This window comes from Bombina bombina, chromosome 2, assembly GCF_027579735.1.
Source record: "Bombina bombina isolate aBomBom1 chromosome 2, aBomBom1.pri, whole genome shotgun sequence".
Lineage (NCBI taxonomy): Eukaryota > Metazoa > Chordata > Amphibia > Anura > Bombinatoridae > Bombina > Bombina bombina.
Genome location: NC_069500.1, coordinates 390,574,714 through 390,587,679, shown reverse-complemented (window position 1 = coordinate 390,587,679; position 12,966 = coordinate 390,574,714). Strand labels below are relative to the sequence as shown.

General features: G+C 36.6%; 1 protein-coding gene across 1 annotated transcript in view; it reads right to left on the bottom strand.

The window, feature by feature from the left end:
- ADGRD1 (adhesion G protein-coupled receptor D1) overlaps positions 1-12,966 on the bottom strand; it is a 1,140,767-nt gene that overhangs the window by 175,386 nt on the left and 952,415 nt on the right. Inside the window, exon 21 of the mRNA XM_053701862.1 lies at positions 6,244-6,310. Within this exon, the coding sequence (XP_053557837.1) occupies positions 6,244-6,310 (67 nt within the window). The remainder of the gene's footprint in view (positions 1-6,243; positions 6,311-12,966) is intronic.

The following is a 12,966-nucleotide window of genomic DNA, read 5'->3' as shown; positions in this document are numbered from 1 at the left end:
CATGAAAGTGATTTAGCAACAATCCCTTATAATTTAATGTGCCAGCATAATTAAACCACTGTAATGCATTCTTGTATCAGCGAGCAGGCCTTGATACTGTGTACTCCTAACCAAAGATTTACTGCAAGAACATTGCAGCTCAGCATACCATAGGTGAAAGAGATAAATACAAACCATAAAATGCGATTTTGGTATAAATGATGGGGTTCTGGTTTTAATTTATTTTTTTCTGTTTTAAAAGCTAATTAAAAGGCAATCAACATTTATATAGTTTGTAAGTAAGAAAAACCTTTTAGAATGCAGTTATTTGCAAATTGGATTTGGGATACAGTTTATTACATTGTATAAAGAAATCAATTATTTAACCCTAAATAAATGAGTCTACTTGAAAAAAATAGTTTATCTAAGGGTATACATTGATATAATTAAGTGTTTTATTTTATAAACTCTTATTTTTGTTTGATCTTGTTTCGGCCTGTGTAATAAACCGTGCACTTGCACTGTGAAGTAGTAGAAACAAAGTGCCAAGGGGAATATTTAACAATGTGTGAGCGGACATGATACGAAGTAGCGTATCATGTCCGCTGCACATCGCTGCCCATCGATAAATGCCGACAGCATACGCTGTCTGCATTTATCATTGCACCAGCAGTTCTTGCGAACTGCTGGTGCAATGCAGCCCCCTGCAGATTCGCGGCCGCTAACAGGGGGTATCAATCAACCCAATCGAATTCAATCGGGTTGATTTCTGTCCGCCGCCTCAGAGCAGGTGGACAAGTTATGATAACTTCTGTTTCTGGCGAGCCTTCAAGGGGCCTCAAGCTCTTATACAGAGCTTGATAAATATGCCCCCAATTCATCTGCTGTTACTTTTATTGTGTTAAGTAATGCATTTGTGTCAATGTCCATATCACAAAAGGTTAACACATAGCTGTATCTATACTTGTTCTGTTTGAGATACCAAACTTGAGGTTGCTTATATCAAACTGTTAGTCAGAATAAGACTTGGTTTTAATAAAGGACAAGAATATCATGTGTCTCAGAAAATATACACTGTTGTAAAGCTGGGTTAGAGAACTATCTGGGTAGCAATGCGTTACCATGGTTTACCCAATTAGAATTTAGTTTAGGCCATCAGACGCATGTTTCCATAGTGACTGATGCAAGGTTATTTCAATTAGTAAACAGTATATCAAGCTAAACGTTTTCACAAAACAGAACAATGACAATAGGATACATTATTTGTATGGGTATAGAGAAAAAGGCAGGGAGGATTGCAGAATATTAGGATTTGAGATTTTGCTCTATTGTTCAACAATAATATAGAACTCTCAGTAGCAATTTAAAGAGTTCCCTATATACTACAATATTTGATTGCAGCATTAAAAATAATATAAAACACTGTAGTCTGTTTTAAACATGCAGTGAAATAAGTATTTTGTCTCATTCTACTCACACTGTTCTGGGGCGTGAAGTAAACATCCAATGATAAAATTAAGATATATACAGAAAATATATATGACAGTTTGTGTATACTTTTGTATATACGTATGAATATAAAGTTACATCTACATATTTGTTTTGATGTAATTTACAGGTATTGGAGTTATTTAGAAAGATACATATGATTATCTTACGTCACAATAAAGAAATATCTGTATGTGTCCTAAAGAAAAAAAAAAGGATAAATGACTTTCAGGGAGTACATGAAATAACAACACAATGAATACCAGTTTGTCATAATTGTGAAAAAGCCTTTGGGGGATATCTATCAAGCCGTCATCTGCAAATACACTGGAATTCTGCAGCTTAATTGTTGCGAGCTTAATCCAACCTAGTTATCAAAGCCTACAGACCGGCAAAATTTGAAATCTGTGACGTAACATACGGTCCGCCAGTTTCAATCCGACACAGATCGATGATTATGTCATTACAGATGTTCCAAATACAAATTCGGCCCTATTTGATACTTTTTAAAAGTTATCAAATAGTTAACAGGTATGCTCGTGGCTATTCCAGCCCAGCGTATCTGGTTTTCAATCCGCCACCCAGGAGGCCGCGTATGCCATAGGAATCAATGGGAGTCTGAAAGCAGCGAAAGCTTATGTTCGATGCTGCCAGATATCCCATTGATTTCTATGGTAGAAAACATGTAACGTTTACACCTAACACCCTAACATAAGCCCTGAGTTTAAACACCCCTAATCTGCCACCCCGACATCACCACCACCTACATAATGTTATTAACCCCTATTCCACCACTCTCGTACCCCGCCACCACTTAAATAAATGTATTAACCCCTATCCCGCCGCTCCCAAACCTCGCCGCCACTAAATAAACGCATTTACCCCTAAACCTCTGGCCTCCCACATCACTATCACTAACTAAATCTATTAACCCCCCACATAGCCATAAACTAAATAAAGCTATTAACCCCTAAACCTAACAAGCCACTAACTTTAAATTAAAATTACCACAGCCCTATCTTAAAATAAATTTAAACCTTATCTGTAGAATTAAAATAAACCATTTTTAAACTATTAATTAACCTACCCTAACTATTATACTACACTTAAATTAAACTACCAATTAAATTAACTAAATAACATATTTAAAAATTCTAACCCTACTCAAATGATTTAAATCTACTATTTAACCTTATTAAAAATTACTAAACTACAAAAAAAAATAAAGGCTAAGTTACAAAAAAAAACAACAAAACACTAAATTACGAAAAAACAAACACATTATCAAAAATAAAAAAGAATTACACCTAATCTAATAGCCCTATCAAAATAAAAAAGCCCCCCAAAATAAAAAAAAACCCTACCTAACATTAAACTACCAATAACCTTCAAAAGGGCCTTTTGTGGGGCATTGCCCCAAAGAAATCAGCTCCTATACCTGTATAAAAAATATACAAACACCCCCCCAACAGTAAAACCAACCCCCCACAACTAACCCCCCAAATAAAAACCCTATCTAAAATAACCTAAGCTTCCTATTGCCCTAAAAAGTGCATTTGTATGGGCATTGCCCTTAAAAGGGCAATTAGCTCTTTTACTGCCCAGACCCTACTCTAAAAATAAACCCACCCAAAAAAAACTTAAATAAACCTAACACTAACCCCCAACGGTCCACTTACAGTTCTTGAAGTTCCGCTTGAAGGATATATCCAGTCGGCAAGAAGTCTTCATCCTGGCGGCAAGAAGTCTTCATCCGGCGGCCTCTTCCATCTTCATCCATCCGGCGAAGACTTCATCCAGATGGCATCTTTTATCTTCATCCATCCAGGCGTGGAGCGGGTCCATCCTGAAGACATCCGGTGCAGTGCTCCTCTGCAATATGGTCGCCACCGTAAACTGGAACTTGAATGCAAGTGACATCATCCAAGATGGCGTCCCTTGCATTCCTATTGGCTGAAAGGTTCCAATCAGCCAATAGGATTAGAGCTGCTAAAATCCTATTGGCTGTTCCAATCAGCCAGTAGGATTTGAGCAGCTAACAGTCATCCCTCGCATCAGCAAATCCACAGCGGGTGGAAGATCCTTCTCCCACATAGCAGCAAAGACATGGAACACCCTCCCGCTGCACCTCAGACAATCCACCTCCCTTACAAAGTTCAGAAAGGACCTCAAAACCTGGCTCTTTGACTGAACGCCATCCCCTCCCCCCTCCCCCCTATCTGCTTTCCCTTAGCACCTTGAGACCCTCACGGGTGATTAGTTTGCACTCTATAAGTACTCAATAGATAGATAGATAGATAGATAGATAGATAGATAGATAGATAGATTGGAACAGCCAATAGGATTTTATCAGCTCTAATCTTATTGGCTGATTGGAACCTTTCAGCCAATAGGAATGCAAGGGACACCATCTTGGATGACGTCACTTGCATTCAAGTTCCAGTTAACGGCGGCGACCGTATTAAAGAGGAGCTCCATGCCAGATGTCTTCAGGATGGACTGCTCTGCGCGGAAGGGATGAAAATAGAAGATGCCATCTAGATGAAGATGGAAGAGGCCGCCCGGATGAAGACTTCTTGCCAGCTAGATTGATCCTTCAAGCGGGACTTCAAGAACTGTAAGTGGATCGTCGGGGGTTAGTGTTAGGTTTATTTAAGGGTTTTTTGAGTGGGTTTTATTTAGGTAGGGTCTGGGCAGTAAAAGAGCTAAATGCCCTTTTAAGGGCAATGCCAATACAAATGCCATTTTCAGGGCAACAGGGAATTTAGGTTTTTTTAGATAGGGATTTTATTTGGGGGGTTAGTTGTGGGGGTGGTGGATTTTACTGTAAAAGAGCTGATTTCTTTGGGGGCCATTGGTAGTTTACTGTAGGCTAGAGTTTTTTTTTATTTTGGGGGGCTTTTTTATTTTGATAGGGCTATTAGATTAGGTGTAATTCTTTTTTTATTTTTGATAATGTGGTTTGGTAATTTAATAATTTGTAATTAGGTTTAATAGTAGATTTAAATAATTTGAGTAGGGTTAGGGTTTTTTAATATGTAATTTAGATCATTTAATTGCTAGTTTAATTTAATTGTAGTATAATAGTTAGGGTAGGTTAATTAATAGTTTAAAAATAGTTTATTTTAATTTTACAGCTAAGTTTAAATTTATTTGAAGATAGGGATGTGGTAATTTTAATTTAAAGTTAGTGTCTTGTTAGGTTTAGGGGTTAATAGCTTAATTTAGTTTATGGCAATGTGGGGGGCTGGCAGTTTAGGGGTTAATAGGTTTAGTTAGTGTTAGTGATGTGGGAGGCCAGAGGTTTAGGGGTTAATACATTTATTTAGTGGTGGCGGGGTCCGGGAGTGGCGGGATAGGGGTTAATAACTTTATTTAGGTTGAGGTGGGGTCCAGGAGCAGCAGGATAGGGGTTAATAACTTTATTTAGGTTGCGGCGGGGTCTGGGAGCCGCAGGATAGGGGTTAATAACTTTATTTAGGTTGCAGCGATGTCGGGGAACGGCAGGATAGGGGCTAATAACTTTCTTTAGTGGCGGCGGGGTCCGGGAGCAGCGGGATAGGGGTTAAACATTTTAGTATAGTGGCGGCATTTAGTGACAGGGTATAAATAAAGTTGGTAAAAAGCCGAAAAGACGCGAGATCGATGACTTTTAGTTAATAACAGTCCGATGCTCATCACCCCATACTTGGTGTACAGCTTTTTGACGGCTTTTTTTTTATAAATATGGAGATTGTATTCAGATCAGCAGGTCGCGATGTTAGGCGATATTAGGCAAGCGTATTGGTGTTGTCGAATTTAACAAAGTTGACGGCTTTATAGATATCCCCCTACGTGAAAACTAAACCTGGTCATCAAACGGTCAAAACTGACCTTAGGCTGGTAGTAGAGGACTGGAGGTAAGAAGCCTAAATAAAAATACCCAGAGATATGTTGTTGAGTTTATTTCTATAAAATAATGGAAACTATATTTTTCATTGCCATGAGACATTCATTATTATGTGCCATGTAATCAAGCTCTGTAATTGTATGCACAGTGAGGGTATTTCATTGTGATACATGATACAGAAGGTAGAATAACAAGACATGATTATTTGCTTCTTTAACACATCAAGAGACAAACAAAAATATAATTTGATGCCAGTTGTAATCTTATTGACATCCCTGAAGACTTGTTTTTATTTAAATTAATCTTTATTTCTGTTATGTTAGGATATTGTGTCTTTTTGTTCACCAGAGGATGGAAAATGCACTAAGAACCGCTACTGCGACTAAACAATTTGATACAATATTATGGCTTGTAATGCTAATCTGGATGTTGATAGTATATACATTTTAAGATTGTAGATTTCCAGTGGACCTGAAATGCATTTCGCATATAAATCAGGATGTCCTAAAAGCTAAGGTTAAAAATTTGAATATCTCTTTAAAATCCACTTACTACACATAGTAAGTTATATTGTTTAAATTTGTGGCAAAAATGCGTTAAACTTTACATTTTATGTTCTGGGTAACTTGGTGGCGAATGCAGGAGTGTTCCTTTTATTTTTTAAATTATGCCACCTATACTTAGATGGTGCTCCAGAATTGTACCATCTGGTGACCTTACACTATTATCTCTACTCATATAGTATGATTCTCTTTAAGCTTCTTTTTTTTAATCATTCAGTAGATCTGCAGGGATGGTTCTGAGAAAAGCATGTACTTCTATTTACCATATTAATATTTCATAAAAATGTTTGACTTCTGTATGTAAGCATATTTCTTTGTACGTACCACAATCACAAACAGGGCAGGTGCCACAAAAGCCCATATCGCTCCCTTCTCCAAAGAAAGCCAGCAACTGCAAGACAGAGTACATGTTTATCATTTGGTTTTCCAAAACTTTTTATGTTCACTCATTTATATAACAAAGAACTTCAGCAATTTAATTAAAATCATTAGTACAAATACACTGAATTCTAGTTATCTAAATATAAAATAACCCTTTTAAGACATCTATCCATCATTTTGGTAGCACAATTTGCATTTCTATACAGTTATGAGGAATACTCCAGGAAAAAAAAATGTTTCATTATACTTTATCTTATCTCTGCTGCTGTGGCCAATTATGGACAGATTTAAATGCGCACCTGTACTGATCAAGCAATGTAGAATGTAGAAGGGACTGAGTCCATAATCTAACAGGGTACACCCTTGCCTCTCTGGGGGCATTGTAAAAACACAACTGTTGAGTTAAATTAGAGGAAGTATATTATGATTTTTGTTTACCTATTTGATGGTGATTAACATGTTGTATTCAACTTTCCTTTAACACGTCCTAATCTTAGACAAAATCCAATATAACTTTATTACCCTTCTTTTATCAAACCACTTAAAGGAACAAAGTACTCAGGCAAGCAGTGGATAAGAGTTCATTGTGTTCAACGCAGCTGCAGGAACACTCCCAAGGAATGGGCTCATTTTCTCTCTTCCTAGCCACTGGGATATAGCTTTTTTTGCTACTGTCTCTTTTTTGCTATATTTTCTTTTATAAATACAGCAGTGTTCATATTTTCATTATAGGTGTGATTTTAACATGAAAAACTGCTATTTCAAATGAAAAAATAAAGCTAAATTAGATATTTGTAAAAAATAATAATTTATTTCAGCAGGTAAAATATATAAATAAGAAGTGGAGTGCAATCGAAAGTGCAGGGTGCGTTGCTTGACATTCAGCAAAGAATAACGCACAATCTGGTGGTGCAAGTTGAATATTTTAACTAACGCATCTCAATGCAGCTGTATATTTTTTAGTGCACCCTATACTGGATAGTGCAGGAAGCGCTACTTGCGAGCTCATTGCAGTCATATTACAAGTGATAAGTGTTGGGCTGGAGCACTATTTAAGACCTGAAGTAAACCATTATTATTATTAATAGTAATAATAAAGTAAAAATAATAGCATATCTCCAGTTTAGCACAACATTGGCTTTTTGCTCGGGCGTTAACCAACATTAATTTTACTGCATGCCTTCATAGTTTAACATGTGAGATATTTAGCTCACTCAAGTTATCCAATATGCAGTTGTTAGCATGCCTAGATTATTGCTTGAGATTATATATATATATACTGTATATATATATATACTGTATGTATATATATATATATATATATATATATATATACTGTATATATATATATATATATATACTGTATATATATATATATATATATATATATATATATATATATATATATATATATATATATATAAATACACACAGGAATGAACAACCACATCAATAACATTGTTAGCCTGTTCTATGGTGATTTACGTATATGTGTACATATCTACTGTATGTATATGTGCACATATTTACACATAGACATATATAAAAACATATACACATACATAGCCATGTATTCAAACAAATTACATTGGAGTTCTTTCCAGTCAAACACTTTGACATATATGTACAATATCACAATTTAACCCTTTTAAAAACATTTTTAACAATATTAAAATTGTGTTTTTTAAATAAAAAGTGAGTGTACTAGTTTATTTTAATGTTTGTTTGTTTTTTTTGTTGTGTTTTGAGATTTATTTTTACCTGCATACTTTACTTCAGGGGATAGATTTACCATTAGTTGAGCGGACATGATTCGCTGTAGCGAATCATGTCCGCTCGACCTCACTGTCGGCATTTAACAATGCACAAGCATTTCTATTGAATTGCTTGTGCAATGCCGCTCCCTGCTCACCAGTGGCCAATCAGCTGCTAGCAGGGGGTGTCAATCATTCCGATCGTATCTGATCAGAATGATTTCAGTCCACCACCTAAAAGGTGGTGGAGAAGGGAGCAGCGGTCTTACGCTCGCCTGAAACAATGGGCGTAAAATACAGCATCCGCTGCATAATAAATCTACCCCCAGGTCTAAAGTCGCAGTAAATATTGTAGCACAATTTTTACTTTTTCTTGGTACAACCATTAACTTTCAACTTGTAATATGTGCGCTATATAGTGGTTCCAATATCCATTCAAAGTATAGGATATGCTAGAATGATGTCGACCACACTAACCATTCTCTAGTAAATGGGATTTGCAATAAACTTGTAATATTAATTTGTGCGCTAATGTTACCGCGGTCCATCAATATTAGCGTGCCACTTGTAATCTGACCCTAAATTGGAGAAAATGTTACTGTACAGTGTCCCTTTAAGAGTAAAAATGCACCTACAATATTTAACAGAAGAATTAAAAAACGAGGAGTGAATTACTAAACGCTATTGAGTGTATAAAAAGATAACTGCTACAGGCAATGTCATTGGAAACAAAATAAGAGAATGTCTTTAAAATATGCTTTTTTATTTTTTGTTCTAGTCAAAATTTCTCTGGGTGTCAAGCACTCAGCAGCATCGGCAAGGAAAACATTTTCACATGAAGACAGAAATAATTTTGCATGCAAAGTGAAAAATATTGCAGAGCTATACAAACAACAATAATCTGTAAAGTGTATGGCTTGCATTGAAGGTGTTATCAAAAGCAGGAAACCTATCAAGTTTGGGTTGCAGTACTTCTGGGCATTGGATAAATGACTTTGTTAATACCTGTCATTGCAATCTGGGCCTATAAAACTGTAGAGAGTTTTATTCTCTGTGCAATGATGGAGTGATCTAATCTTGTGTTCTCCGAGTAAATATTTTAAGGTAGTAGGCACATGTGGCATTCTGCCTTGAAAAATGAATATCTGGTGCCTGTCAGCCAATACTGAATTACATATTTTGAACTTAGAGATAAAATCACCTAGATTCATGGAGAAAACTCTATTTTCTAACAAATCCAAATATAATACCTGCTTTGCCTTAGGAAGAGAATAGGGATAGTGTGAGATATAGGGATGAAATAAGCTTTTATTTCTCGCTAAAGATTAAGGGCTAGATTACAAGTGAAGTAATATTTCTTTCATGTAATTGGCAAGAGTCCATGAGCTAGTGACGTATGGGATATACATTCCTACCAGGAGGGGCAAAGTTTCCCAAACCTCAAAATGCCTATAAATACACCCCTCACCACACCCACAATTCAGTTTTACAAACTTTAACTCCTATGGAGGTGGTGAAGAAAGTTTGTGCTAGATTTCTACGTTGACATGCGCTTCGCAGCATGCTGAAGCCCGGTTTTCCTCTTAGAGTGCAGTGAATGACAGAGGGATGTGAAGGGAGTATTGCCTATTGAATGCTATGGTCATCCTATCGGGGATCTATTTCATAGGTTCTCTGTTATCGGCCATAGAGATTCTTCTCCTACCTCCCTTTTCAGATCGACGATATACTCTTATATACCATTACCTCTGCTGATTCTCGTTTCAGTACTGGTTTGGCTATCTACTATATGTAGATGAGTGTCTTTTGGTAAGTAAGTCTTATTTTATTTATGACACTCTCAGCTATGGTTTGGCACTTTATATGTAAAGTTCTAAATATATGTTTTATACTTATATTTGCCATGATTCAGGTTAATCAGTATATTTCCTTCTTACAGACTGTCAGTTTCATTTTTGGGAAATGCATATAAATAAAAAAAATTCTTACCTGAAAATTTTTAATTTGACTTTTTTCTTCTAAATTGCGGGCTGTTAGGCTCGCGGGTGCAAAAAATGCTAGAATTTATTGCGTCATTTTTGGCGCAAGACTTTTTTGGCGCGAGAATTACGTTTGTTTGACGTCAATGACGTCATTTCCGGCGTCGTAGTTGACGCCGAGAGTTTTCACGTTGTTGCGTCATCTATGACGCTCGTGTTTGTTGCAGACGTTTTTGGCGCCAAAAAATTTGTCAATAGTGGCCGTCATACTTGGCGCCAGTTTTTTTGACATTATTTAAGTCTTTGTTTCTTTTTGTTTCTGGTTACCAGAGGCTTATTTTGTTTGCATTTTTTCCCATTCCTGAAACTGTCATTTAAGGAATTTGATAATTTTACTTTATATGTTGTTTTTTCTATTACATATTGCAAGATGTCTCAAGCTGATCCTGTATCAGAATCTACTTCTGGAATGCTGCTGCCTGATGTTGGTTCTACCAAAGCTAAGTGCATTTGTTGTAAACTTGTGGTAACTGTTCCTCCGACTGTAGTTTGTGTTAGTTGTCAGGATAAACTTTCAAAAACAGACAATATTTCCATTAGTAATAATCCATTACCTGTTGTTGTTCCTTCAACATCTAATGTTCAGGATATTCCTGTTAATGTAAGATAATTTGTTTCTAATTCTATTCAGAAGGCCCTGTCTGTTATACCACCTTCTAATAAACGTAAAAGGTCTTTTAAAACTTCTCATAAATCAGATGAATTTTTAGATGAACACCAACATTCTGATTTATCTAACTCTGATGAGGATCTATCTGGTTCAGAAGATTCTGCCTCAGATATTGACACTGACAAATCTTCATATTTATTTAAGATGGAGTTTATTCGTTCTTTACTTAAAGAGGTGTTGATTGCATTAGATATGGAGGAGGCTAGTCCTCTTGATATTAAAACCAGTAAACGTTTAAATTCGGTTTTTAAACCTCATGTAGTTATTCCAGAGGTTTTTCCAGTTCCTGATGCTATTTCAGATGTAATTTCTAGGGAATGGAATAGTTTGGATACTTCATTTACTCCTTCTTTAAGGTTTAAGAAACTGTACCCTTTGCCGGCTGATAGATTGGAGTTTTGGGAAAAAATCCCCAAAGTTGATGGGGCTATCTCTACTCTTGCTAAACGTACTACTATTCCTACTACAGATAGTACTTCTTTTAAAGATCCTTTAGATAGGAAGCTTGAATCTTTTCTATGGAAGGCTTATTTATGTTCAGGTAATCTTCTTAGGCCTGCTATTTCTTTGGCTGATGTAGCTGCAGCTTCAACTTTTTGTTTGGAGGCTTTAACGCAACAAGTACCAGATCATAATGTGTATAGCATTGTTAAACTTCTTCAACATGCTAATAATTTCATTTGTGATGCCATTTTTGATATCATTAGAATTGATGTCAGGTATATGTCTTTAGCTATTTTAGCTAGAAGAGCTTTATGGCTTAAATTTTGGAATGCAGATATGACTTCTAAGTCAAAGTTGCTATCTCTTTCTTTCCAAGGTAATAAATTATTTGGTTCTGAGTTGGATTCTATAATTTCAACTGTCACTGGGGGGAAGGGAGCTTTTTTGCCTCAGGATAAAAAATCTAGGGGTAAATTTAGGGCTGCTAACCGTTTTCGTTCCTTTCGCCAGAATAAGGAACAGAAGCCTGACCCTTCCCCTAAAGGAACGGTTTCCAATTGGAAGCCTTCTCCAGTCTGGAATAAATCCAAGCCTTTTAGAAAATCAAAACCAGCCCCCAAGTCCGCATGAAGGTGCGGCCCTCATTCCAGCACAGCTGGTAGGGGGCAGATTACGATTTTTCAAAGATGTTTGGATCAGTTCAATTCAAAATCATTGGATTCAGAACATTGTTTCTCAAGGGTACAGAATAGGTTTCAAGGTAAGACCGCCTGTGAGAAGGTTCTTTCTCTCACGCATTCCAGTAAACCCAGTAAAGGCTCAGGCTTTCCTGAAATGTGTTTCAGACCTGGAGTCATCTGGGGTAATTGTGCCAGTTCCATATCTGGAACGGGGTCTGGGGTTTTATTCAAATCTGTTCATTGTACCAAAGAAAGAGAATTCTTTCAGACCAGTTCTGGATCTAAAAATTTTGAATCGTTATATAAGAATACCAACATTCAAAATGGTGACTATAAGGACTATTCTGCCTTTTGTTCAGCAAGGGCATTATATGTCCACAATAGACTTACAGGATGCATATCTTCATATTCCAATTCATCCAGATCAATATCAGTTCCTGAGATTCTCTTTTCTAGACAAGCATTACCAATTTGTTGCTCTTCCTTTTGGCCTAGCAACAGCTCCAAGGATCTTCTCAAAGGTTCTCGGTGCCCTTCTCTCTGTAATCAGAGAGCGGGGTATTGCGATGTTTCCTTATTTGGACGATATCTTGGTACTTGGTACTAGCGCTGCGGAATCTGTTGGCACTCTACAAATAACCGATAATAATAATAATAATAAATACTTGCTCAGTCTTTACATTCTGCAGAATCTCACACGAGTCAACTTGTGTTGTTTCTTCAAAAACATGGTTGGAGGATCAATTTAGCAAAAAGTTCCTTGATTCCTCAGATTCCAAATAGATTCAGTATCCATGACTTTGTCTCTAACAGACAAAAGACATCTGAAATTGGTTTCAGCTTGTCAGAACCTTCAGTTTGAGTCACTCCCTTCAGTAGCTATGTGCATGGAAGTTTTAGGTCTAATGACTGCAGCATTGGACGTGATCCCCTTTGCTCGTTTTCACATGAGACCTCTTCAGCTTTGTATGCTAAACCTTTGGTGCAGGGATTATACAAAGATATCACAATTGATATCCTTAAATCCCAATACTCGACTTTCTCTGACTTGGTGGTTAAATCACCACCGTTTAGTTCAA